Source organism: Rhinoderma darwinii, chromosome 5, assembly GCF_050947455.1.
Source record: "Rhinoderma darwinii isolate aRhiDar2 chromosome 5, aRhiDar2.hap1, whole genome shotgun sequence".
Lineage (NCBI taxonomy): Eukaryota > Metazoa > Chordata > Amphibia > Anura > Rhinodermatidae > Rhinoderma > Rhinoderma darwinii.
The window spans coordinates 224,633,882-224,661,707 of NC_134691.1; the positions used below are offsets into that span (position 1 = coordinate 224,633,882).

Here is a 27,826-nt window from a genome sequence, read left to right on the forward strand (position 1 = left end):
TGGATATGGTGATAGTGGATGTCCCGGGCCTCTCGCATAAATAAGCACTTGTACTGTTCTTTTGTTATGTACGCTCAGATGGTTACGTTGCATAAATATGGTGTCTCTGTTTGCAAGGCACTGCTTGCATTATGTGGAAATTTTGCACTTATATTTTCAGCACCTGCGAGTGCTCTGTTACGAAGTTATAGGACAGTGTTGTCCGCTCACTGTTTTGAACATGTCTTGTGATACACTTTGTTTCGTTTTCAATAAAACGAGTTTAAAAAAAAAAAAAAGATAAGACGATAGGGAAGAGACAAAAGGGGACAGTATTTCATCAACGTAGAGGCTAATCCCCTGTGTCAGGTTGTCATTGCCCGACACAATCGGCCCGCCAGGGAGAGGGCGAGTGGCTTTATGGACCTTTGGTAAGGCGTAAAAAGTTGCCACGGTAGGAGTGGAATTATATAGACTTTTAAATTCGTCCATAGTGATGAGATTATTACTCTTAGCGTCAATAAGGAGAGCATATAGTTTGGATAGGTAACTATCCGTGGGTAGCAAAGGTAACGGCAGGTTGAATCCAGCGCTGATAGGAATAAAATGGAAACTGTTTCCAAGTTTTAATGGTCTTCTTTAAAAAGGGTCCAAAGGTTTGGAGTCCTGGTGTGCAAAAAGGAATGTCCATCCAATGATGAAGCCTACGCGTTTCAGACGTCTCAAGTGTCCTTAGTCATGGCTGTTGTGAACAACAGCCATGACAGTGGTCTGTCTAGATTCCTCTGTGCCTGAGGTGTCTGACTCAGAGAAGTCAGTAAAGACAGTGGTTCGTTTTGGAATAGGAAAGGAACGAGTGACTTCATGTCTATGCTCAATAATAATTCCATCGGTATGAAGTTCACCTATGAGAAACCTGATCCGGTGATCAACTTCCTTGACCTTAAGATCTCTCTGGATCCTGGTGGCAGTGTCCAAACTGATATATTTTTCAGAAGGCCAGGGCCACCAATAGTTTTCTACACTGGGACAGTCATCACCCTCCAGCCCTCAAGAGAGGTTATCCCAAAAAGTGGCTACATAGGGCCTATGCCAGGGCTAAGGCGTCTCCTAGGCATGATTTACTCTCTGATAGAGGTACCAAACGTGTCGCATCCAGATCATCCAGTGCCATTCGGTGTATAGGCACTTTTGATGTGTGTTCTCCCCAGATTATCAATATTCTGCAAAAACATTGGTCTATTCTTACTGCTGATCCTGACTTGAAAGACGCTATTTCTGTTAACCCAACCATCACCTACCGCAGGGGTAGGAATCTGCGTGACCTCCTAGTACACAGCCACTATTCAACATCATCCAATACTCCATCTACTTGGCTGAAATCACCTGTTAAAGGATTTCACCCTTGCGGCAGATGTTCCTTTTGCCCCTTGATGCCAACGGTCAAGAGGTTCATCAATCCAACTGATGGCAAATCATACGATATAAAACAGTTCCTAAACTGTCAAAGTAGTGGGTCATATATGTAGTCAGATGCCCCTGTCCTAAGCTATATGTTGGCAAGACTTTTCAGGAACCGAGGAGTAGAGTTTCCAAACACCTTAGTACCATTAATCATAATGAAGACACCACTCTTTCAAGACATACACATAAGTTTCATGGGGGTAACCCTAGACTACTTCAATTTTGGGGTATCACCCAAACCAAGCAAATGCGACATGGCGCCCAGAAACCATTCCAAATTGCGCTTCTTTCCGTCTGAGCCCTACCGTGTGTCCAAACAGCAGTTTATGACTGCATGCGGGGTATTGCTGTACGTGTTTTGGTTCAACAAGACCTCTTTAATCCTGACATGGTGCCTAAAATATAATTAATAAAAAGAAGGCCCCAAAATCCACTAGGTGCTCCTTTGCTTCTTAGGCCTGTGCTTCAGTCCATTACCACACTACGGCCATATATAGGATATTTCTGAAAATTTTACCTCTATTTTGCTTTATTTCCTGTGAATTAAGGAACTTTCGAAATGCTGTCTTGAATACTTTGAGGGGTGCAGTTTTTTTTAAAATTGGGTGATTTATGGGGGTTTCTAAAGTTTGGGCCTTTTAAAGCCACTTCAGAGCTGGTACCTGAAAAAATAGCCTTTTGAAATTTTCTTGAAAATGTAAGAAATTTCTGTTAAAGTTTTTTTAAGCCTTTTTACATATTTAGTACGGCCGAAAAAAGACACATGTCCATCAAGTTCAATTAAGGAACGGGGAAAGGGAAGGTAAAAATTTCTACACATAGGAGCTAATATTTTTGGGTTCTAGGAAATTATCTAAGCCTTTTTTAAAGCCATCTACTGTCCCTGCTGTGACCAGCTCCTGTGGTAAGCTATTCCATAGATTCACAGTAAAGAACGCTTGTCGTCTCTGCAGGTTGAACCTTTTTTTTTCCAGACGGAGGGAGTCCCCCCTTGTTTTTTGAGCAGGTTTTGCATGGAACAGGATTTCACCATATTTTTTGAATGTGCCATTAATATATTTATATAAATTAATTATGTCCCCCCTTAGTCTTTTTTTCAAGGCTAAATAGGTTTCATTCTTTTAATCTTTACTCATAACTTAGGTTCTCCATGCCCCTTATTAGCTTTGTTGCTCTTTTTTGTATTTTTTCCAACTGCGGGGCATCCTTTCTGTGAACTGGGGCCCAGAACTGAACTGCATATTCTAAATGAGGCTTTACTAATGCTTTGTAAAGTGGCAATATTATGTCCATGTCTCTTTTAATACACGACAATATCCTGCTGGCCTTTAAAGCAGCTGATTGACACTGCATGCTGTTATTTAGTTTGATATACAAGTACACCCAGATCCTTCTCAACAAGTGAATCCCCCAGTGTAGCTCCCCTAGGACATATGATGCATGCAGGTTTTTGGTACCCAGAAGGATAACTTTACATTTATCTACATTAAACTTAATTTTCCAAGTGGATGCCGAAACACTTAGTTTGTTTAAATCCGCTTGCAATTCACGAACATCTTGCATAGACTGAACTATATTACATAGCTTGGTGTCATCTGCAAAAATAGAATTAGTGCAATTAATCCCATCCTCTATATCATTAATAAATAAATTGAATAATAGTGGTCCCAGCACTGAACCCTGGGGTACACCACTTATAACTGGGAAACATTCAGAGTAGGAATCATTGATCACAACTCTCTGGATACGGTCTTTGAGCCAATTCTCAATCCAATTACAAACTATATTTTCTAAATCTATAGTCCTTAATTTACCCATTAGACGTCTATGGGGGACCATGTCAAATGCCTTTGCAAAGTCCAAAAACACTATATCCACAGCGGCCCCTCTGTCTAGGCTTCTGCTCACCTCTTCATAAAAACAAATCAGGTTGGTTTGACAGCTTCTGTCCTTAGTAAAACCGTGCTGGCTGTCACTAATAACACTATTTTTTGTCACATAATTCTGTATATAATCCCTCAATAGCCCCTCAAACATTTTCCCCACGATGGATGTTAAGCTTACTGGTCTATAGTTACCGGGGAAGACCTAGATCCCTTTTTGAAAATAGGCACCACATTTGCCCTGCGCCAGTCCCTTGGCACTATACCAGTCACTAGAGAATCTCTAAATATTATGAAGAGGGGGACAGAAATAACTGAAATAAGCTCTTTAAGAATTCTAGGGTGTAACCCATCTGGTCCCGGGGCCTTGTGCACATTTATTTTATTTAATTTAGCTTGGAGCATGTCTACATTCTTCCAATTCAGTAGATCAACTGATATATTAACCGCACTGGCAGCGGCTACATTACCTGCTCTTTCTTCTGTTGTATATACAGAGCTAAAGAACCCATTTAGTAACTCTGCCTTCTCCTGATCCCCTGTTACCAACTCCCCATTGCCACTATCTAGGGGTCCTACATGTTCAGACCTTGGCTTATTTGCATTTAAATACTTGAAGAATTTTTAGGGATTTGTTTTACTATGCTTGGCCACCTGTCTTTCATTTTGTATTTTTGCTGATTTTATTACCCTTTTACAGATTTTATTAAGCTCTTTATATTTTACAAAGGCTACAGCTGTACCCTCAGATTTGTATTTTTTAAATGCCCTTTTTTTGTCATGTATTGCCCTTTTTACAGAAGGTGTAAGCCATGTGGGGTTTAATTTTAGTAGTAACGTCCTAGGAAAATAAAAGGATGTTAACAAAAAAATAATGCCAATCTAAATTAGACATATGGGAAACGTTAATTAGTACCGTATTTTTCGGACTATGAGGCGCACTTTTAAGTCCTTTTACGCTGCTTCGTTACCGTCATTCACTACTATGGGAGTTATGGAAACCGTGTAGCTCAGCGAGTTACGCTGTTTCCGTAATTCCCGACCATGTAATCAGAAAGTGGCCGGGAGTCCGCGTGAGTACAAAAAACTAGAACGGGGTTTGGGGGGCCCGTTCTAGACAGAGGTGCGGATCCCAGAGGTAGGACCCGCATCTATCTGGCATTTATTACATATCTTGTGGCTATGACAGAGATGTCCCTCGTGGGAAAACCCGCGGTCAATAGCGACTGCAGCATTTAAACCGTTTCGTGGGGGACGTCTCATCTGACAGCCCAACTCACTACCCCCGAAACGTGATTGGGGGGGTGCCGATGGTTGTCATGGCAGCCCGGGGGCCTAATGAAAGCCCCCAGGTCTGCCTCTGCCAAGCCGTGCCTCCGGCAGGGCTTGGCAGGAGCCTGTAATAATGACAATACACTGCAATACATATGTATTGCATTGTGTTGTACCATCGATCGAACGATCGCTGGTTCAAGTCCCCTAGGGGAACTAATAAATTGTGTGTAAAAAAAAAAATGTTATATATTTTTAGGAGTGTAAAAAAAGATGACATTTCCCCCAAGCACAATGTAAAGAATAATGGTATTGCTGCATCCGTCAAACTCCGAACTATTACAATATACCATTATTTAATTCGCTCGGTGAAAGGCGTAAAAAATTTAAAACACCAGAATCTAATCAAATTAAATAAAGACATCAAAAAATCGTATGTCCCAGTGGTACCAATAAAAACTACAGCTCTTCCCCCAAAAAATAAGCCCTCACACCGCTCAATCAATGAAAAAATATTAGTTATGGTGAATGTGGTGAAAAATAACTACTTTTCTTTTTAACCGTTTTTTCTTTGTAAAAGTAGTAAAATATAAAATGTTTACCTATTTTCTGTTGTCTAAAACTTGGGTGCATCTTATAGTCCAAAAAATACAGTAACAGGCATAAGAGCTGTCACCAGTAGAAATTCTAAGTTAGATTGTCTAAGTGATATAGCAGTAAGTACGACTAGAGGCAGGAATTAAAACAAAGAGAGCCCCCCCCCCCCCCCGACATGTTTCGCTAACAAGTAGCGTCCTCAGGGGTACACTGGGCTCATTAGACAATCTAAGTTAGAATTGCTACTGGTGACGGCTCTTATGCCTGGTGACACAGCGCTGCATTTGCATCAGCTGATTACTCTCATGTCTGGCTCTTGGCAGTGACAATTTTAATAATTATACATGTGGTCTGTCTTGTTCTGCTGTACGTAGCACAATAAAATATTGTTCCTATTTTTAGGGTAGTTGGGAAAAGGGGTTTGTTTGCCTGCAGGCATACTTTTTGTTTATTGTGTATTATACCTGCCAACTACCCAGGGTCTCCATTTAGTTTTTGTCCTAAATGCCCTATTTTCAGACGTTCTCCCGACCGCCCGGCTCCCATAGAAGTCTATGTGGCCGGGTAATAAATGGCCAGCACTTGAATCTGCTCCAAGTGACGGCCAAGTGCGACGTGCATGTGAGGAAGAGGGTATTTTTTTGCTTCCTGTAGGAGTGGAATCCCCAATCCCCGACCACAGCTTCGGCAACGCTGTGGCTGGGGATTGGGGATTCCGCTCCAGCAAAAATCCCTGACTTCACGGTGTCCATATATGTGGCCGGGGATTCCACTCCAGGAGAAGTCCCTGACTTCACTGTCCATCTATGGACACAGTGATGTCAGGGACTTCTGAAGCGTAATCCCCGGCGATGTGGTCGGGGATTCCGCTCCAGGAGACGTCCCCGACTTCACTGTCCATATATGGACACAGTGACGTTAGGGACTTCTGAAGCGGAATCCCCACCGCTGTGGCTGGGGATTCCGATCTTGGAGAAAATTCCCTCACTTCACACTCCATATATGGACAGTGAAGTGAGGGACTTCTCCTGGAGCCGTCCCCTACAGGAAAGTAGGGGGGTGCCATCTATGAGGGGTGACTATGTACAAGGGGTCTGTGTAGCACTACCTACAGGTGGGCTGTGTGGCATTACTTACAAGGGGGGCTGTGTGGCACTGCCTACAGTTGGGCTGTGGCAGTATCTACAGAGGGCAGTGTGTGACATTATTTACAGAGAAGTGTGTGGCAAAAAATTTACCAATGAAATTCATCCGATTTTAAAACGGACAGGGGAAAAAACGGATGCAAAACGGGTCAAAATCGGCCATTAAAAACGGCAACACAGCCTGGAACAGAATCGGAACGGATGCAAAGCGGCCGTTTTTATTGGCCAACACACGGACCCTGTCGTGTGAATATTATTGGATAACTATGCCTGCAATTCTCGTATGTAAAATAATTGTGTTTTGGTATTGTATTTTGAGATCAGGGAATTGCATGCACAGTAATTCCTTAATTACTCAATTACTTAATTACTAAAAATAAGAAAACCGTAAATCAAATAAAAAATCATCCATAGAGTTGACAAAGCTCTAGATTTTACATTTTTTTGCAAAATTGCCAGCTCTGCACACAGTGATGATTCTGAGTACAGATAATGTAGTAGGTGTCACCTGCAGTCCTATGTAACACCACAGATAACACACAGTGATAACTCTCGGAGTACAGATAATGTACTGTAGATGTTACATTCAGTCCTATGTAACACCTCAGATAACAGTGGTAACTCTACAGATAATGTAGTACATATAATGTAGTAGATGCACACACAGAAATATGTACACAAACAGATTCAGAGGCGTAGCTAAAGGCTCATGGGCCCTGGTGCAAGAATTCAGCTTGGGGCCCCCCTACCCCTTCCCAACATCACCAGATCCCTGCGCACGCCTATGCCCAGCCGCCTTGCCCTACAGACCCCATGAATGCCTCCACAATATAATGCCCCCATAGCTGCCCACACACAATATAATGCCCCCATAGCTGCCCACACACAATATAATTCCCCCATAGCTGCCCACACACAGTATAATGCCCCCATAGCTGCCCACACAGTATAATGCCCCAATAGATGCCCCCACACAGTATAATGCCCCCATAGCTGCCCCCACAGTATATTCCCACCCATAGCTGCCCCATACAGTATAATGCCCCCATACACTATAATGCACTCCATGCAATAGAATTCCGCATACAGTATAATGCCACCCATAGCTGCCCCATACAGTATAATGCCCCCATACACTATAATGCACTCCATGCAATATAATTCCGCATACAGTATAATGCCCCCCATAGCTGTGCCATTCAGTATAATGCCCCCATAGCTGTCCCATACAGTATAATTCCCCCATACAGTATAATATCCTCCATAGCTGCCCCATACAGTATAATGCCCCACATTTTAGTATAATGCCCCCTCAGCAGCAACCATATGAGCCCCCCATACCCAGTATAATGCCCCCATATGTACGTACCTAATAGAAAAATAACATAATTACTTACCTATCCCCATTCCCACAAAGGGTGGAGAATCCTCCAGTCTGTGCTGTGAGTGACTTGGCGCAGACAGGCGCGATGACGTCACTACATCGCGCCTGCCTGCGCCGAGCCGCTCACAGCACACTGAATCCTGAGGACGCAAATACAGTTGGAAACGCGGTCAGCGCTTTGTAGCAACGTGGGCCCTGAGGGCCCCCCAGGCTTGGGGGACCGATCGCAGCTGCGCCCATTGTGACCCCTATAGCTACACCACTGTACAGATACATATATAGGCACTTAGACACACAAATACACTCACACAAAGACACACATACACACATGCTGGAACTTCTACAAACACAGAGACGCACAAACAAATAGAGGTACAAGCAACAGACTGACTAAGCACTCACATCTCCTTCCTCACAGGCTTCTTGCAGGTTGGGCTGTGTGCGGAGCGAACTGTGCCTCGAACAACACGTCCTTGCCAAATATATATATGATATATATTTATATGTGTGTACATTGTATGTGTATTTATACATACACACAAAGTGCTACTAAATTGTAAAGTGTAACTAATCATTTTGCTTACAGGGAGGCAACCTTACAGGGCTACCACTCCTGTTAGACAACTACATTCCACCGTTGGAAGGATTGCCAATGTTCATCTTACGGCTGGCCACTGAGGTAATGCAGTTTTCACTTGTCTCTGGTCTTATTTGAGGGGGAGATGGAATAGTTTCCTTAACTAAGAAGTCGCTGCTTTTCAGTGTGGTGGGTAGAGCTAACCTCACTAAGATGATATTCATGCCCCAGATATTATATTTGTTGCATAACGCCCCGGTCTGTCTTCCTCCAGAGGATTTTTCACAAACTCACTGGTATCTTTAGGGATCTAATCTGGAGAAAAGGTGCCCCAAGGATTCGTATAGAAACCCTGCAGAGGCCAAAAGAAGATGGAGGGCTGCCAATACCAAACCAGTGGCTTTACTATATTGCAACTCGGTGGCAACGTCTCAGAGGGTGGGGAACAGAGACACAATCTACTGCAGTAGGGAAATTACTCAGCCTGGTGACTGGCGAGAAACCGCTCTTTTTAGTACTGGAGTCTGGGTGGTTGGGAGAACGGACGACTGTTTCCTACACTGGCTATGATTTATAAGGTCTGGGATAGAGCCAAAGCTATGGTGGGAATAGTGGGGTAAACTCCTTACTCCCACATATGGGGAAATACTTTCTTTAAAGAATTTGATAAATTAGATGGGTTTGAGGATTGGCAGCGTAGAGGCCTTAGAACCCTCCAAAATATTTTTCCTAATAGTGTGTTTCGCACGTTTGAAGACCTAAAATTGAAATTTGATCTCCTTCAATCTAGTTTCTTTAAGTACCTACAGCTTAGACACGCTTACATATGACCAACAGAATAGATTGACGCCAATGGCCAAGACTCCTCATACTACATTTATCACCATTTTGGCTTATCCTGGAAACACTAAGGGCATAATCTCCTTGATGTATGTATCCCTATTAGATTCCACTCTCAAAGCTAGGCCTCTTAATCTAAGGCAAAGATGGCAGCGCGATCTGGGTCAGATTGATGAAGAGGTTTGGCAGGACATTGTAGATGCAGTCCCTAACATATCCCTGAGTGAAATGTATCGACTTTCCCAACTCTTCCTTCTGCACAGGGTGTATAGGACCCCTCTTCTTTATAAGATGGGTTATAAAGGGGACTCATGTTGTTATAGGTGTACGGAACATGGCACTGACCTTATGCATGTTATGTGGAGCTATTCGAGGCTTTGGGGTTTTTGGTGAAAGGTGGGGGATCTTATAAGTCAGGTGTACAATTGCTTTGGACCTGATTATCTGTATCCTGGGATATACCTCTGATTTACTTGTGACAGAAAGCCAGAGACCGGCGGTTCTGAGACTTCTAGATCAGGCGCGTAATCTGATAGCTGCACACTGGAAAGATACCGATCCCCCCCCCAAGATGGTAGAATTGAAATCTAGGGTCAATACTTTGCTTCGACTTGAAAAATGTGTATTTAAGACTGGGCAAATCTAAACGGTTTGGGGATCTCTGGGCTCCCTGGTTAGATACGCCAGACCTTGCTCTAGTTTCGCTGGTCCTAAACAGAGCGCTTGTGTGTCCAGATTTATCGATTGGGGGCTCCTGCTAGTCTCTGTCCCTCCTATGATATCGCTCTAAATAATATGCTTTGGAATTCTGTACTGTACCTCTCGTATGCTTGTGTATTGGCTTAAACACCGGTGCGGAGGTGATATGATATTGACTGTTTAATGTGAAAAGTCCTCTGAGGTTTCTGCTTAATGTATGGAGTATGTCTGAGACATTCAGATATATCTCTTGTAATAGAAGGTTTTAGTTTGAGCAGACTGTGGGAATGGGAGGGAGGGGAGTGTGCAATGTTCTTTTCATGTATACATATTGTAAGAACGTTAATAAAAAATTATTTGATTAAAAAAAAATTGTTAAATTAATGAAAGATCTAATCATTCCATAATTTTAAATTGATGACAGCCTGATTGGATCGTGTTATTGGGGGATAAATGTGCTGTTGCCGCTAGGAGACGTTACACTAAAAATAAAAACGGTGTTGGTCCCTCCTACAGTATATATCCTTCTAACAGGCTATGAGCAAGTCCGTCTTAGCTTAGTGTCGGTAGGAGGCAGACACGCCTGCTGGTTTAGCATGCTGTATTTGTTCTTTTTTTCTGTTTATTTTATTTCTCTTTATTTCTTCCAGCGTGTAAACAGGGGTGACGTTGTCCTCCATAATCTCCCTAACGTCTGGCGTGCGTCTGGTGTGTCCACGCACTATTGTCCATCTTCCCCGCTGAAGACAAAAGGGAACAAGAGCGCAAGCACCTTTGTCGCCCACCAGCCAAATGGTCATCCCCCTTTGCTCCCTACCAGTGTCCCACCTCACCGTAGCTAGTAGTGAGGGGATTTCCTTTCTGGGCCTACATTTCCGGGGATGATGTGGACTTCAGGACAGGTGAGTATTACCTCTTCAGAGCCCCCAACCTCCTCCTTTCTCCCCCCCCCCACTGTCCTCTACCTGGGCTTCTTCGTTGGCCTGGTGCATTTCTTCTGCAGCACCTTCCACTCCCAGTGCTCCGGCATTGGGTAACATTTTTAGTAAAATCTACGCTAAAAGTGGGTCATGTGCTCATCTCCGGAACCAGAGGTGGGAATACGGTCGTCCTATGCGCCATTTTCCTATGCCGGCTGCCCATTTCCGGCACCTGGTAAGGTGGCGGGACTTGCGCTTCTGTTCCTTGCCAGCGATTAGAGCACGGGCCATTGGGTAATTGCCGTCTTTCGGTGTGGTAGAGGGGGGAGATCATCTTATCCAGCTCTTTATATCAAGATGAGCGTGGACACAGCACACAGGACCTCTGACAATGAGCTGCTGCTGTTGGCACTAGTTTCACTCAGTACACTCTACCAACTGGAATGATCTGCCTTTGGCCCCCCCTCCATTTCTAAACCCTTCTCAGACGCTGATCCAGTAAACTACAGTAGGGGGCACATATCTAGAACAACTCTCTAGGTAACTTCAGTCGGCCATTACAACCTTCTAAGGAAGTTACAGCCCTGCCTCTTGCAGTATATTAATAGTCATAGTCACTAGTTTTCTTTAGGTTGTTACTGAAGAATGTTGTGTCCCCTATACTGTTATGTCAGACTTCAGAGGAGAATCTTTCCTACAGGCACCTTATGTAACTCACTTTGCCTGTTCCTCATGTGACCAGAAATTCTCATGTGGTCCACCTACTCCTCTGTTTGATGCATGCTGGCCTCCTGGCCAAGCAGCCGTGGATGCACAACTTGTGGCACAGCCATCCCCAGCTTTACCAAATTAAAAGCGCGTTTTTTTTTTTTTCTGCCTCCCTTTGATTTTCATGGAGGTTTAGAGGCAGAAACTGCTTCAAGATAGCACATGACGCTTTTTTTTTCTTCCTGCGGCCAATCAAAAACTGCCTGGGTGAATCAAAATGCCTCAGTGAAATCAATGCATGGAGATTTGGGGTCTTTATTGGTTGCTGATTCAGACACAGTTTTCACGTCACAATCTGTGCCAATAACCGCTGTGTGACTAGGGCCTTAATGGCCAAAGTCGTGGGTTGTGGCTCCTCTTTTTGCTAGTCTCCACTTATTTTCCAATGGTAGTCTCCACCTCAATCCGCGATCCCTTGGACTGCTCCATGGAATATTTCTCCAGATCCTCTTTTAAAGCTAATGACTCTTTGCTTCCACTTCGTTCACCAGGGCCTCTACTAAATGGGCTCACCAACTACGTTTCTGAACAGCTGTCTGACACTATCAAATATCTGTGCGAAGCCTCCCTGGATGCAGGTTGCCTTGTGGCTCGCGTCTCCTCTTCCATTTTTGCCGTGCTCCGGACAGCATGGCTAAGACAAGGCAATTGCGCCAAAACGCGCGTCGGGGTAAACTCCAATCTGTTGCTTTATTTGGTTATTCCATCATGGGTCAGTATGACTGTTTCTGATAAACTAAACTGTATCGGCATATATGATTGTTATACATTGTTGAAATAACTATTACCTGTATACTCCTATGTTAACAGTATGTACTGTACTCCCACTCTGTCCCTCATTTATCTGAGCATTCGAATTAGGCTGTCCTCTTTTTAGTGTGTCTGTGGGCCATTTTTATGTTTTTGACATTTGTCAAAGATTTTTCCCTTTTTTTTATGCTTAATAGTTGCAATTTTCATCTTTTCTCTTTCTTGGTGTATATCTTGGCATGACTCAAGCAATATATATTTGTTGTTTGATCAACTCCTAAAAATTGTGTGTGTGTGTGTCCAGACTATCTAACAGGAGGTTGCTAAAGAGGTGCCCCCCTATAGGCCCCCGACTCAGTCTAGGGATCTCACTTTCGATCTCTCTGCCATGCAGTTGGTTCCATTTCAACGTCTTTGTGAGATGATGTTGTCTGCTTACCTGGAAGGTGAAGGTCACAACAGCCACACGGAACTTCATTTGGAGTTTTTTGTTTTTGTTTGAGCGGACGGTTCTGTCTTATCTTCTTCCGTATTTAACTCTTCATCAGGATAAGGACAATGCCCTCCTTATTTCCAAAGGTGGTATCCGCTTTCCACATTTCTGAGGATATCGTTTTGCCGTCCTTCTGCCTGTCTCTGTTGCATCCTAAAGTATGCTTTCTTCACAATTTTGATGTTTCCCGTACTTTGCGTGTCCATCTTTCACAAACCTGACTGTATGCCATACAGTGGGATAGGTTTTGGCCTACCGTCTAAAGCATAAGTCTTGAGCCCTCACGACGTATAGCTCCGATGGAAGGCTAAAATGCAACTTGAAGGGGCCTAACAACTGCAACTCTTTCTGCATAAACAAGCTCTCTTATAACGGCCGAGGAAGCTGTTGCTGTCTGGAAGACCATCTAGACCAGGGGTCTCAAACTCGGCAGGGTAAGTGGGCCGCATATAGAAAAAATGGGAAGTTGACGGGCCGCATTACTTTCAAATTTGATACAATACAACATTATTGTTAATAAATTACTTATTTGAACTACTATAACACTATATTACTATATATAATACTATAATAATAATACTACTGCATTACTATAAAATTAATACTACATTACTATAATAATCGCTAAATGGGACGGCTCAGTTGGCAGCGTTTGGCAGACACGCATGTCAAGATTGGGCAGCCCCTTTTTAGAAAGTGCCGGAGCAGATCCTGTACTAGCACTCTGCCCGGGACTCCGCTCTGGGGGAGACCCTGACACACTGTCCATATATGGACAGCGATGTCACGGTATTGCACAGAGTCCCGGAGCAGAGCCTGTACTAGCGCTCTGCACGGGGCTCTGGGGAAGCCCCAGACATCGCTGTTCATATGTGGACAGCGATGTCAGGGAATTGCAGAGCCGATACTAGCGGCTCTGTGTCCCGCAGGCCGCAGATGACAGCCCCAGGGGCCGCATGTGGGCCTCGTGCTTGAGACCCCTGATCTAGACTGATCCTGGCTATAATCCTTCATTTCAGAGATCGAAACACTGCTGCGCAAAGCTCGGGATCATCCTGATTTGGCAATTAATAAATGTCGGATTTCTCTGTTCCTGGATTATTCTTCAGATGTCCAGAGGAGAAGAGCCAGATTCCTGGATATTAAAAAGAGGCTCCAGCAACTGCAAGTGAATCATTCCATGCTATATCCGGCTAAGCTGAGAATTGCGGCACTGGGCCGCACACACTTTTTCGAAGACTCTACTGAAGCTCTGAAATGGGTGGACCTCCATGAAGAGCAACTCCGAGAAGAACAGGCTCCGGGATGATTGTTGTATTCTGAGGACAAATTGAAGTTCCTACAGCCTGCTAAGCAAAAGAAGAAAAAAAGTTGTGTGGCGTTGGTGTGCAGGTCCAACAGGACCTAAATATTACACTGTGCCGGTTTGTCTAATGTTATGTTTTTTTGCTTTTACCCTTCAGGTACGATGTCAGACTAGAGGGGTAGAATGGGTAGGAGGGCTGCGAATTGCTACTCGTTCTGGCAATATTGTATGATTTAACTATGCTGATACTATGGGTACTGTTATGGCGCAGTTTTAAAGACCAGTCCGGTATCATTGTTATAGTATGCACACTCTTCCAGATGGAGAGCAATAGTGTATGCATAGTTTTCTGTATTACTGTTAAGGGGGTTAAGTTTGGGGATTATTGTGTTCCAGACATATGTAGAATGGATGTGGCGGGGCAGGGTGGGAGAGGACAGGGGCTTGGAAAGGAGGTATATTATGTAGTACGATGTGGATATGGCTAAGCAAATTCCCATTATAAGTTGGAATGTACGGGACTCCTGTCACGACAGAATGTCTGCAATATATGAAAAAAAACATGGGTTGGTCTTGCTATGTATTCTACCTTTTCTAGAAGTGTCAGTTTATTATTACATGGAAGTATACCCTTTCATTGTATTGAAGAAGAAATCGACAAGGAGGGCAGGTATATTTGTATTTTATGCACTATCTATCACCAAATGTTTATCATTGTCAATATCTACTTACCCCCTCCTTTTTCCAGTATTCTGAAAAAAGTGGTGGATTTTGTGTCTAAAAGGCCTGAGATACCGACCGTTATTATTGGAGATTTTAATAACGTGAATTCCAATCTTGATAGGTGCAGAGTGGAACAACAGTCGATGGGACCAGCGGTGACGCCTTTTGGGGTGTTGCTTGGAGAGGTGGCCTTGGTAGATATCTGGAGAACCTGACACCTATTTGAGAGACCATATTCTTGCTGCTCCTCCACATATGCCTCTCTGTCTAGAATTGACATGAAATTGGGCAATTCTATTCTCCTACTGCTAGTACAGGATGTGAAGTGTTTGCTGAGGTCCCTCTCTGACCAGTCACCTCTGAAGGTAGTGTTGTCCCTTATGGACAGGTTGAGTGGGGGATCTGCTTTGTGGAAACGTAATCCCTTCTGGCTGTCACATAAGGGGATAGGTGCAGATACACGTAAAAGCCTATTGTAATATTTTGAATTCAATGAAGGGACAGCATCTACTCATATGGTTTGGGAAGCAATGAAGGTGTCTGTTAGAGGCAGCCTCATCAAATCTATTAGGGTAGTTAGGACTAAATCGAGGGAGCTAGATTCAGCATTGCATCTTGAAATGAGGGAGGCGGGGGCTACATAGATCTTAAATCCTACACAGGATACTCGGGCTAGGCTAAAAGGCTCAGGAAGGTTTGAAACATCATTTGCTTGAAATGGCTGACCGATAAAGTCAATTTTTCTACACGGCAATTTTTTTGTAGAAGGGGAGAAAGTGGGACACGTTGTCAATGTAATCAAAGGCTCAACAGGGCCAATCCTGTATTAGTCCACTTAAACGTCCTGATGGAACTGTGTATATGATACTTTGAGTAATCTGGAGGTATTAGAACAATTTTACTCCTCTTTGCACACATCCAAAGCGTCTAAAACTAGTGAAGAGATTGAAACATTTCTAGTGAAGGCTAACCTACCTAAGGTATCAGATGAGAGTAACTCCCGATTAGACGCCCCCCTGTCCCTGGCAGAACTGGATGATGCAGTAAAGGACATGGCTAATGAAAAAGCCCCAGGGGTAGATGGCTTACCCACAGAAATATATAAGCAGTATCGGGGGGCATTTTGTTACTTAAAGGGAATGTGTTGCCAGCAAAACATGATTTTTTTTTTTTTTTAGTTAAACAATTCGTGTATAGGTGATTAAACATTGTTCTAATTTTTTTTTTTTTTTCACGAGTCAGGAAATATTATAAATTGGATTCTAATTTATAATATTTCCCATTGCTGGTCACTAGATGGAGCCATTCCCAAAATTGCAGCATTGCATGTGGTAAAGCAACCACATTGCTTTATGCTGCAAAATTGGGTAAAAAGCCCTCGCTCAAGTGAGCTCTCAGCATCCCCCCCTCCTTTATCCTGGCTAGTGCCGGGAGAAACGAGGGGTTTGAACGGTCTAACCTACTACACTGTGTGTCGCCATTTTTTGAGCTAACACACAGTGTAGAAGGTTTACATACAGTAGTAAACACACACTGAACACAAACATACATAGAAATCCCTTACCTGCTCCAGTCGCCGCCGCTCCCTCCGGTCCATCCGCTCCGTCTGCTGCCGCTGCTCCATGTGCACAAGTCCGGAAGCCGCGACCGGAAGTAGTAATCTTACTGTCCGGCCGCGACTTCCGGTCCACAGGAAAATGGCGCCGGACGGCGCGCATTTCAAATTGAACTGTGTGGGAGCGGCGCATGCGCCGTTCCCACACAGCGGCGTACATGTTAGTGGATGGAACGGGCCCCGTTCGCAGTCCCTATGGGACTGGAGCTGCCGTATTCCATGTCTGTATGTGTCGTTAATCGACACATACAGAAATGGAAAAAAAAATGGCAGCCCCCATAGGGAAGAAAAAGTGTAAAAATAAGAAAAAGTAACACACAAACACACAAATTAATCCAAACGTTTTTAATAAAGCACTAACATCTTTAACATATTAAAAAAAAAATTGTGGTAACACTGTTCCTTTAAGTTACTGGAGGTTTTCGAGCAATCTATGGCAAGAGAAACTTTGCCGCCTTCAATGAGAGAAGCGGTCATCGTAGTATTACCTAAAAAAGGAAAGGATCCCCACTTCGAGTCGTACCGTCCAATATTTCTGTTATCAACGGATGTTAAAGTTCTAGCTAAGGCATTAGCTAATAGATTGAAAGAGGTCATAACAAAGGTTGTGCACTCCGATCAGTCGGGATTTATTCCTCAAAAATTCACCTCTTAATATTTGTCGCTTATTTCTTAGTCTATAGGTGCCATCTGATAATGTGGGACATAGGGCTATATTCTCCCTTGATGCGCATAAAGCGTTTGATAGCATAGAATGAAACTACCTATGGCTTGTGTTGAGATATATGGGTTTTGGACCAGTATTTATTTCTTGGATTAGAGTGTTGTATACGAAACCCAAAGCCCGTGTTAGCGCTAATGGCGGGATGTCTGAAAGCTTTTCGTTATTTCATAGTACGCGACAGGGTTGTCCACTATCCCCATTGTTGTTCGCCATCGCCATTGAACCTTTGGCGGCAACCATTAGGATGTCTACGGAGATTCAGGGATTTAAATATGGGGAAGTGGACAATGAGATTACCTTATATGCTGATGATGCCTTGCTATTTCTGAGAGATATTCTTCCTTGTCGGCTGCAATGTCATTAATTGATGTATTTAGCTCCATCTCGGGACTGACTAGTAACTGGCACAAATTTGCCCTTTTACCGGTTGATACCATAGAACACTCAATTGAATATAGAGGGGTACCGATTCAATGTGTCCGACAATTTTAGATATTTAGGTATTGAATTAGCAGCCGCTGTGGGAGATTTTGAGGATATGAATCTCCAACCCTTGCTTCAGAAATTTAAAGTCAAAGTGGCGGCCTGGTGTAAACTATCTTTCGGTGATTGGGCGAGTCAATTTTATCAAGATGGTACTGGTTCGCCTCAACTTCTATATGTGTTACATAATTCCCCAGTATGGCTTCCTCTTAATAGATTCCATAGGATCAACTCCTATTTTAGGGATATCAATTGGAAGAGGGGACATCAGCTGGTCCAAAAGATCTGGGACAAACTTAAGCATTTAAGAAATATAACTGATTATGCCACAGGGGTATGAAAACTCTGTATAATCACTCATGGTGGAATGGATGGTGGAAAAAATGGATGGAGTTACATTTTGTCAGTCTCAGGGATTATAGGGGATGGGACGGTTACTAGATGACGATTAATTTAAATCCTTTCAACAGATACAGGATGAGTTTCATGTCCCTAGACAAAGTTTTTATAGGTATTTGCAGTTGCGACACGCTTATGAGGCTCAGATCAAAAGGAAGCCTTTGACGATACAAAAGGATGCTATGTTACAATATATTGCTCTAATGGGATATAAGAAGGGTCTCATTTCGGGTCTATACAGAATAATATTAGATAAATACTTGGAAATATTCCCTTTAGTTAGGATGCACAAGTGGGATGGGGATATTGCGAGTATCACAGCGGATCAATAGAATGATATCCTAGAGGCTGTCCCTGAAACTTCTTTGGGAGAGGGGGCACGGCTATGTCAGCTATACATACTGCATAGAGTGTACAAGACACCATAGTTGCTATATCGTATTGGTCTACGGGTGGACGCGAGGTGTCCAATGTGCGGAGAGGAAATCGATGATGTGATTTATATACTATGGAGTTGTGTGTGGTTACATGCATACTGGTCAGATTTTCTGGGAATCATAGCTGAAGTGTACTCCATTACTATACCTAGTGACCCTAAGACTTGTAGTTTAGGTGATGTTGAAGAACTTTCATTGGACACACTAGGTAAAACGGCGGTGGGACGTCTCCTTTATGTAGCGAGAAAATTGATAGCGTTCGATTGGATACAACCTGTGTCGCCTTCTAAAGCGGAGTTTATTGGGAAAGTCAATGTTATGTTAATGAATGAAAGGGCTGTATTTTGTAAACGCAATGTACCTCACAAGTTTATTTGAATGTACTTTATATATGGAACCACACTAGGTAATAAGTACCTGACAATTTTTTTACTGTTTATATAAGCTGACAAAGCAAAAGCTAGAATATAGCAAAGAGACAGGGCAGAATCTTTATAAATTATTACCACTTGCATGCCTAAGGCCTCATGCACACGAATGTAAAAACGCCTATAATTATGGGCCCATAGACTTCTATTGGCCACGGGTACCTTCCCGTATTGCTTACAGGAAGGGGCCCGGGCCGTTGAAAAATCTGGAACATGCCCTATTTCAGGCCGTAATTACGACAGGGGCAGGCCCGTAGACAGTGACTACCGCTGGAGTTAAAAGTATGAAAAGTTAACTTACCTAGAACTCCCTGCTTCTTCTTCGAGTCCGGCCTCCCGGGATGACGTTTCATCCCATGTGACTGCTGCAGTCAATCACAGGCTGCAGCAGTCACATGGACTGCTGTGTCATCCAGGGAGGTCGGACTGGATGTCAAAAGAGGGACGCGTCACCAAGACAACGGCCAGGGTACGTATGAACTTCTTTTACTTTAAATCGCTGCGGAAACTTTGCCCGAAAGGGCTGCCCCTTCTCTCTATCCAGCACTGATGGAGAGAAGGGTCTGCTAATAAGTGCAGAGAAAACGGATCCGTAATTACGGGTGGAATACTGGTGACAACGGACCCAAATTTACGGGCACTGGTCCGTAAATACTGGTGCAATACGGATCGAATACGTGTGACGAAGGACCCGTATTTACGCCAGTATTTACAGTAGGAAAAAAATACGTTCGTGTACATGGGGCCTTAAGAAAGGAAGAGGTTTTTTTTTTTTTGTTTTTTTTTCGGTAAGTTAGGCTCTGTTCACATCTGCGTTAGAGCCTTTGTTCAGCGTCTACTTCGCAAATTTCATCGCATTTGACAGAGAAAAGAGCGCAGCATACACTGATCCGGCCCTCAAGAATGCTAATGTACATGAGGCCTTAGGCTTGCAGATTACTCCATTTCCACAGCATTGTTAAGGAGACCTTGGTTATATGCCACCTTAAATTAACAAGAAAGAAAAGTAGATCCGGAGTTTTATATATAAAATATAACTTTTACTGGTTTTTCATAAAAAATGTCTTTAGAAAAAAACTAACATGTACAGACAGTGTAAATAAAAGGTAGCAGGTGTACTGAATTTTTTGTACTCCTTCATAGCTTATATCCAGTATAGTGAGGTAATCGATATTAACAGCAGTTCATGCGTGTTTGTAATGAATAGAGAGTGTTCATCAATTTTTATATATGTAGAGATCCTTTCTTGTAAGTGACCAACAGGTGCTTGTAAGTGACCAACAGGTGCGAAAGAGCGGAGCTCAATGCCCCCTACCCGTATAGATGTCATATGTTTTCTAGGCAACCTTTTAAGCTTGCTGTCCGGTGGGTCAGGAACCCTCACTTGGTATAGATAAAGGATCTCCTCTGTGAACTCTCGTAATGTAGATCAAATCTCCCAACGCGTTTCCTCACGGCAACATGATTCTTCAGGGGAGAAGGGCCATAACCAGCTATATCCAAGTTTTCAGGAATGCTGGAACAAATCGACAGGCTGTACGTCTGCAGGAGTGCTTGCAGTGGCAAGGGATCACTCAGATACGTCTGTACGCTCTGATTTGGCGCCCGTTTTTGGCGTCTGACGTCAGTAGCAGGGATTTCCCTGTCTTCTATAAACCCACATTAGTTCCTCCCCTAACACACCCCCGTGACGTCAGTGGGCTTGTGTCAGTGGAGGAGCGATGAATGGTCCACGCGGAAACACCAGACATCGCTCCTTGTGTAAAAAAGGACAGTAGATCTCCCCTTCTCAAAAAGAGAGAAAAAAAGAAAGCAGACCTCATAATACATCGGCGCTTTGACGTGCGCCGCTGTAGAGATATGCGTTTCCATGGAGACGAGACGCCAAAACAGTCTCGTCTAAAGGAGAAACCCAGTTGCAACTATGGTTGCAGCATGAGTCTCTTCCATCTGCTTTCCGTCTGAACCCACCGCACTAAGTCAGAGGCCGTGAGATCAGACCAATGCAGGGAATATCCTTTCATATATATAAAGGGAGAAACATGACTGCACGTCCGGACACATGGTCATGAGGTGGGGGTTTATTTAGGTATGCAAGGCAATCAGTAAATTTTAACCCTCGCAGTTCTATCCATTTTAAGGATTCCTTGTTATGGAATCCGCTCAGATGGATTAAAAGTAGATCATGTGATCGTTATTTGAATGGGCTATTTGGTGGCAATGAGTTATGTCATACATATAATATTACGATGCATATCTAATTTTTGGCAAAGATAAAGCTATTCAATAATAAGGATGTTTTTTCACCTTAAATTTACAAAACAATTCTTACTTTCGTTATATTTTATTTATGGTCATAAAAATACATTACAACAGACTTTTTTTCTGCAGGTCAACTGGGATGATGAGAAAGAATGCTTTGAAAGTTTCAGCAAAGAATGTTCTATGTTTTACTCTATAAGGAGGAAGTATATACTAGAAGAGTCCGCCATTTCTGAGGTATGTAGGTTTATGTATTTTGTATGGTCGTTATTTTATTGTTTTCCAGGCAATCTGTGTCATAATTAAAGTGGTTATCTGGGAATTAATATTTTTAGGCCCAAAATGTTAAAATATCAGTGTACACGTTTTTCACTCCAGTCCTGTCATTACTATTCTGTGTCCCCCGCAGCTTCTTGTGCATTTGTGAACGCTGACATATTGGGTGACCACGGTGGACAATTGCTGGTTCCATCGGTGAAGTACTTTGGGTAGTGATGTAATGTACATCACCTGTCACCTTGAAAAACACATCAGCATGCACAGAAGAACACAAGTAATAATTGGAGATGAATCAAGTCTACTGTAACTAGTAATTTAAAAAACAAAAATTCCTTAGAGGGGTTATCTGGTCATGGGGCGGTTTTTCATACTGATGTCCTATCCACAGGATATATGATCGGTGGGGGTCCTATACCTGGACCCCGCACTTATCAGCTGCTTCCGGCACTGTAAGTTATGCAGTGGTCGGTGCCGGAAGCAGAAGGCTCCGTCCACTGTGTAGGAGCAGAGCTTCAGTAACCAAATACTGCCACTATGCAGTGTACGGAGCTTTATGAATAGCTTAGGGTGTCGCACCCCCGCCGATCATATATTGAGGACCTATCCTGTGTATAGTTCATCATTATAAAAAAATACCCCATGACCAGACAACTCCTTCATGCCCCATGACGTACATTTACTTACATGGGAACTATATAGTTCCCACAAAATGACGGAAATGTACGTACATGATGTCGCGATCACAGGAGCTGTGTCTGCGCCATCACTTGCAGGTGCCAGTTGTATTGTACATCTAACAACTCACCCTAACAGCTGGTATTAAAGAGAACTCTAATGCCGGACGTTTAACGTTTTAGATGCTGCAGTCAATGAATGTGACATCTTAAGTGGTTAGGCAGAGGGAGAGGGCTCCTTCTGTCAGACCTTCATCCAGGGTAACATGATTGCGAGGTGCCGATGGGTTGCTAGGTCAGTCGGGGGTTTAACAATGGTCCCCAGGCCTTCCATCTTGGTACTCCTATTAGCCTCTGGCAGGCATAATACCCTGCAATACAGAGTCCATTGGACCCTTAGGTCTACACACAACAGTTATGCCTGTATCGCTACCCACAAAATTACTTCAGTGCTGAACTATCAGACATTGGGCCATGGCACTATTTTTATGCAAGTACCTATTCAATGTTTTATTCAGATTAAACTGTAAAATGGTGAACAAAATTAAACATACACTTTAAAATGTACTTGACAGATATCATTCATCCAATCTTACATTCAGAATTTATTAAAGGGTGTATACACTTTTGCAATCAATTTGTATTACCCCATTTGTATGCGTCAGAAATTGAACAAAAAATAAATAAATAAAACCTCTGGTGGTGGAGGCTTGTTATTGATAATCTGATGATAATCTAAATAATAAGCATTTCCTGCATGAAAACCAATCTTTCTGCAACAGTTCTGTGAAAACCTGATCTCAATTATAGATGTGCATGGCTGCAGTTATTTCTGCTAAATGTAGAGCAACTTGTTATTAAGTCTGAGAGAGCAGTTACTTGTTCACATAAATGTTGGTGATAAGAAACTGATCAGCATGACAACTATGCCATAATATGGCACAGTTGAAAGGGAACAAATACTTTTTTTCATATTATATATACAGTACTGTGCAAAAGTTTTAGCCAGTTGGGAAAAAATGCTGCAACGTAAGAATAGTTTTTTTGTTTTTTTAATCCATTAACAAAATACAAAGTGAATGAACAGAAGAGAAATCTAAATCAAGTCAATATTTGGTGTAATCACACTTTGCCTTGAAAATAGCATAAATTCTTCTAGGTACACTTGCACAAAGTCATGGGTTTTGTAGGATTATAGTCCGGTTTATGATTAACCACTTATTAACCACTTATATCAAACCGGTGATAATGATCATCATTTTTATATGTAGGTTGAAACACAGTCATTGACTGTGTAGGAGGCTTAAAACAGGATGAGGAACAGCCAATCCCTGCTACAAAGATGAGGTTGTGGAAGACCTTTTCATGTCACAGGTCCACCATGGCAAGACTGAGCACAGCCACAGGACACAATGTAGTAATACTGCATCAGCAAGGTCACTCCCAGGCAAAGATTTCAAAACAGACTAGAAACTTAGTGCAGCATTTCAAAGACACCTCATACATACTTCCCTTCTAAATCGGAAGATGTACAGCAGTGCCATCAGCTCAGAACTGGAAGAAACCAGTGTGACCCAGGTACATCCATCTAGTGTTGCGAGAAGTCTGGTCAGAAGTGGTCTTTGTGGAAGAAATGCGGATAAAAAGCCATACCTTTGACGTGGAAACAAGGCCAAGAGACTCAACTGTGCACAAAAACATAGGAACTGGGGTGCAAAAAATGTCAGCAGGTTCTCTGGATAGATGAGTCAAAACTAAATTTTTGGCTGTAACAGGAGGCAGTTTGTTAGCCGAAGGGCTGGAGAGCTGTACAATAATGAGTGTCTTAGGGGCAATAGCATGAGGGAGGTGTCTGATTGGCTCCAAATTTATTCTGCATCAGGACAACTACCCCAAACATATAGCCAATGTCATTAAGAACTATCTTCAGTGTAAAGAAGAACAAGGAGCCCTGGAAGTGCTGATATGGCCCCCACAGAGCCCGGATCTCAACATCATCGAGTCTGTCTGGGATTACATGAAAAGACAGAAGTATTTGAGGAAACCTACATCCACAGAAGATCTGTGGTTGGTTCTCCAAGATGTTTGTAACAACCTCCCTGCTGAGTTCCTTCAAAAACTTTGTGCAAGTGTACCTAGAAGAATTGATGCTTATTTGAACGCAATGGTTGGTGACACCAAATATTGTTGTTTTTTTATTTCGATTTCTCTACTGTTCACTTTGTATGTAAATTTGATAAAAAAAACAACCTATTAAGGCTATGTTCACACAGAGTATTTTGGGGGAGGAATATCTGCCTCAAAATTCCGTTTGGAACTTTGAGGCAGATATTCCTCTCCCTGCGCGGCGATTATCGCGCCGTTTTTCGCCCGCGGCCATTGAGCGCCGCGGGCATAAAACAGCGAGAAATACGCTTTCTCCTGCCTCCCATTGAAGTCAATGGGAGGTCAGAGGCGGAAGCGCCCGAAGATAGGGCATGTCGCTTCTTTTTCCCGCGAGGCAGTTTTACTGCTCGCGGGAAAAAGACGCCGACGCCTCCCATTGAAATCAATGGGAGGCGTTCTCGGGCCGTTTTTGCCGAGTTTTGCGACGCGGTTACATCTTCCAGAATTTATTTCATACCTAATGTAATTTATACCAATCACGGGAAGATTAAAGTTGTATGTGCTTAAAGTTGAGTATGATTTTTCTCTCAAACAGTACGTATATAAATTATATGTAGACTGTATCAAAAAGCAAGCTGCCGGTTGTTCATTGTGTCTTAAAGGCTATGTACACCTTTTGAGGGGCATTTTTTTTTTTTTTATTAATAAACAGGTCAGTCATTGTGTTTGGTGAAACTTTTGAATTAGCCTTTATTAAAAATGTGGTTAATTTTTTTGATACAGCTACTCTGTTTTCTCTATACAGAGCAGCTGTATCTAGCACTATTGCCTAAATCTGTCAGTCCCACGGACCTGACGGGCTCTGTGCCAGCGGGTCCTGTGTGTCTGACACGCAGAATCCACCTGTAATCTATCACATATATAAGTTATAAACTTAGATGTGATGGATAACCAGTGGATCCTGCGTGTCAGAGACACTCAGGACCCGCTGTCGCTGAACCAGTCAGTCCCTCGGACCTGACGAACAGGATTTAGCGCTACATACAGCTGCTCTGTATACAGAATACAGAGCAGCTGTATCTAAAAAAGTAAAAATTATTTAAGACTACCGTATTTTTCGGACTATAAGACGCAGTTTTTAGCAAGAATAAATCTTGCTAAAAAAGTCCCTACGTCTTAGTCTGACCGCTTCATTTCTTAACCCCTTCCCGACCCATGATGTTCCCGGCACATCATGGAGCAGGGGGCGGGGTGATGTATGGAGCGGGCTCACGTGCTGAGCCCACTCCATACACTGTAGGTGTCAGCAGCTGACATGCTGCTCTAATGGCCAGGAACAGCAGTTTCGCTGTTCCTGGAGGTTTAAAGGGGTTGTGCCATAAAACACATGTATTCCCAATCCACAGGATAGTGGATACATGTGTGATTGCTGGGGGTCCGACCGGGGACCGAAACTCACCAAGAGCGCTTCATGAGAAGCTTTGACTTCCGCGACGTGTCCGGCAGCTTCGTAGAAATGAGTGGGATTCCTCTGCGCATGCGTGAGTGTCTATGTATTGATCTCTATGGAGCTGCAGAACAAATAAGCTGGACACAGAACCCGGAAGTTCAGGCTTCTCATGTAGCGCTCTGGGTGACTTTCAGTCCCCTGTTCTCCTTATCGCTGGGGGTCCCAGTGGTCGGACCCCCAGCGATCCCACATGTAGCCTCTATCCTTTGGATAGTGGATAAATGTGTTTTATGGCAAACCCCTTTAACTAGTTAAATGCCGCGGTCAATAGCGACCGTGGCATTTATAGGGGTTTTTCTATGAAGAACATTTGACATATCCACGGGATATGTCATAAATGTCAAGTAGATGCGGGTCCCACCTCTGGCACCCACACCTATCTCTAGAACAGGGCCCCTAAACCCTGTTCTAGCTTTCTGTACTCTCCCGTAGTAGTTACGGGAACAGCGTAGCTCGCATGCTACACTGCTTCCGTAACTGCCATGTGGTGAAACAGAATACATTTTTAACAAATATTTTTTCCCCTATTTTCTATTGTCTAAAACCTGGGTGCGTCTTATGGTCAGTTGCGTCTTATAGTCCGAAAAATACGGTAATTAAAAATTGACACCAAACACACTGACCTGTTATTTAAAAAAAATAAATGCCCATCAAAGGTGTACATAGCCTTTAAGTGCCATTTAACAATTTAATACTGTATTTATTGAGTGACATATTTACTATTCTTTGCAGGACAAGGGATTGGAAGCTGAGGCTCCTTCCTGGCGGTGGACAACTGAACACATTTTGTACAAAGCTTTTAGGATGCACCTACTACCCCGAAAAGAGTTTGCAGAAGATGGAAGTGTTTTACAGCTGGCAAACCTCCCAGATCTGTATAAAGTGTTTGAAAGATGTTAGTTCTGGTTTGGGTTTTTTTGTGTAGCATTATTAGGTTTATTTTGATCTAATTAGTAGGTGTTAAACCTACTAATTAAATGTAAATGTAACAAACTACAATTTAAAATAAATAAATATGAAATTACAATGACTGTTAATTCCAGCAGGTGTTTATTAAAAAATAAATCGTATAAATGTTCAATTCTTATGATTATTAGTAGATTATTTAAAAGGGGTTCTTGATGGCTCATCCTATGGATTGGTCATTAATGTTTAATCGGTGTAGGCGTCCAAACTACAGAACTCCCGCTGTTCAGCACAGTGAAGTAACCGCGGCAGTCATGCAAGCATTGCTTCCTCTTCATTGTTTACTAAGGAATTTTGGCTCATTCGTACAAGCGGCTGTGCCTGGTACTGCGTTTCTACTTCACTCAAGTGAAAAATATACATGTGAAAATGTAAGTGTTATATTAAACCTTTAAACACCATTTTATAGTTTACATATAACAAGGCTGGCCAGCTAACTGCAATTTCAGAGCCACTATAATAGCTGCCAATCAGGAAGAACATGACACAGCAATATTTTTTTCTGATGTAAGAATGCCACACTGACCTCTCCCCTTAAACCATATCTGTTCTCTCTGAGTGCCTAGACCACCCGGAATTGTTCCAAAATAAATGTGCGTATAGCTGAGTGGTGCCACCTTGCCAATATCCTACACTCTGGTGCCTGTACAGTAATATGGGACGAAATACTAGTGCCAGTTCAGTTACATAGTTATTACGGTTGAAAAAAGCCTTCCCTTATGTCCATCAAGTTCAACCAAGGGATGGGAGAAAGGGGAGGGATGAAACCATAGGAGCTGATAGTTTTTTTTGTTCTAGGAAATTATCTAACCCTTTTTTAAAGCCATCTACTGTCCCTGCTGTGACCGGCTCCTGCGGTGACTATTCCATAGATTCACAGTTCTCACAGTAAAGAAGGCTTGTCACCTCTGCAGGTTGAACCTCTTTTTCTCCAGGCGGAGGGAGTGCCCCCTTGTTTTTTGAGGGGGCTTTACATGGAACAGGATTTCACCATATTTTTTGTTTGTGCCATTTAATATATTTATATAAGTTAATCATGTCCCCCCTTAGTCGTCTTTTTTCAAGGCTAAATAGGTTTAGTTCTTTTAATCTTTCCTGATAACTTAGATTCTCCATGCCCCTTATTAGCTTCATTGCTCTTCT

The 27,826-nt window shown here is 42.9% G+C and overlaps 1 protein-coding gene across 2 annotated transcripts in view; it reads left to right on the plus strand.

Moving 5' to 3' along the window:
- MLH1 (mutL homolog 1) overlaps nucleotides 1-26,744 on the plus strand; it is a 176,902-nt gene extending 150,158 nt beyond the window's left edge. For both annotated transcript variants that reach the window (XM_075826967.1, XM_075826969.1), the window contains 3 exons: nucleotides 8,311-8,403; nucleotides 21,278-21,385; nucleotides 26,450-26,744. In XM_075826967.1, coding sequence (XP_075683082.1) covers nucleotides 8,311-8,403; nucleotides 21,278-21,385; nucleotides 26,450-26,617 — 369 coding nt within the window. In that variant the 3' untranslated portion in view covers nucleotides 26,618-26,744. The remainder of the gene's footprint in view (nucleotides 1-8,310; nucleotides 8,404-21,277; nucleotides 21,386-26,449) is intronic.
- Nucleotides 26,745-27,826: the final 1,082 nt, after the last annotated feature.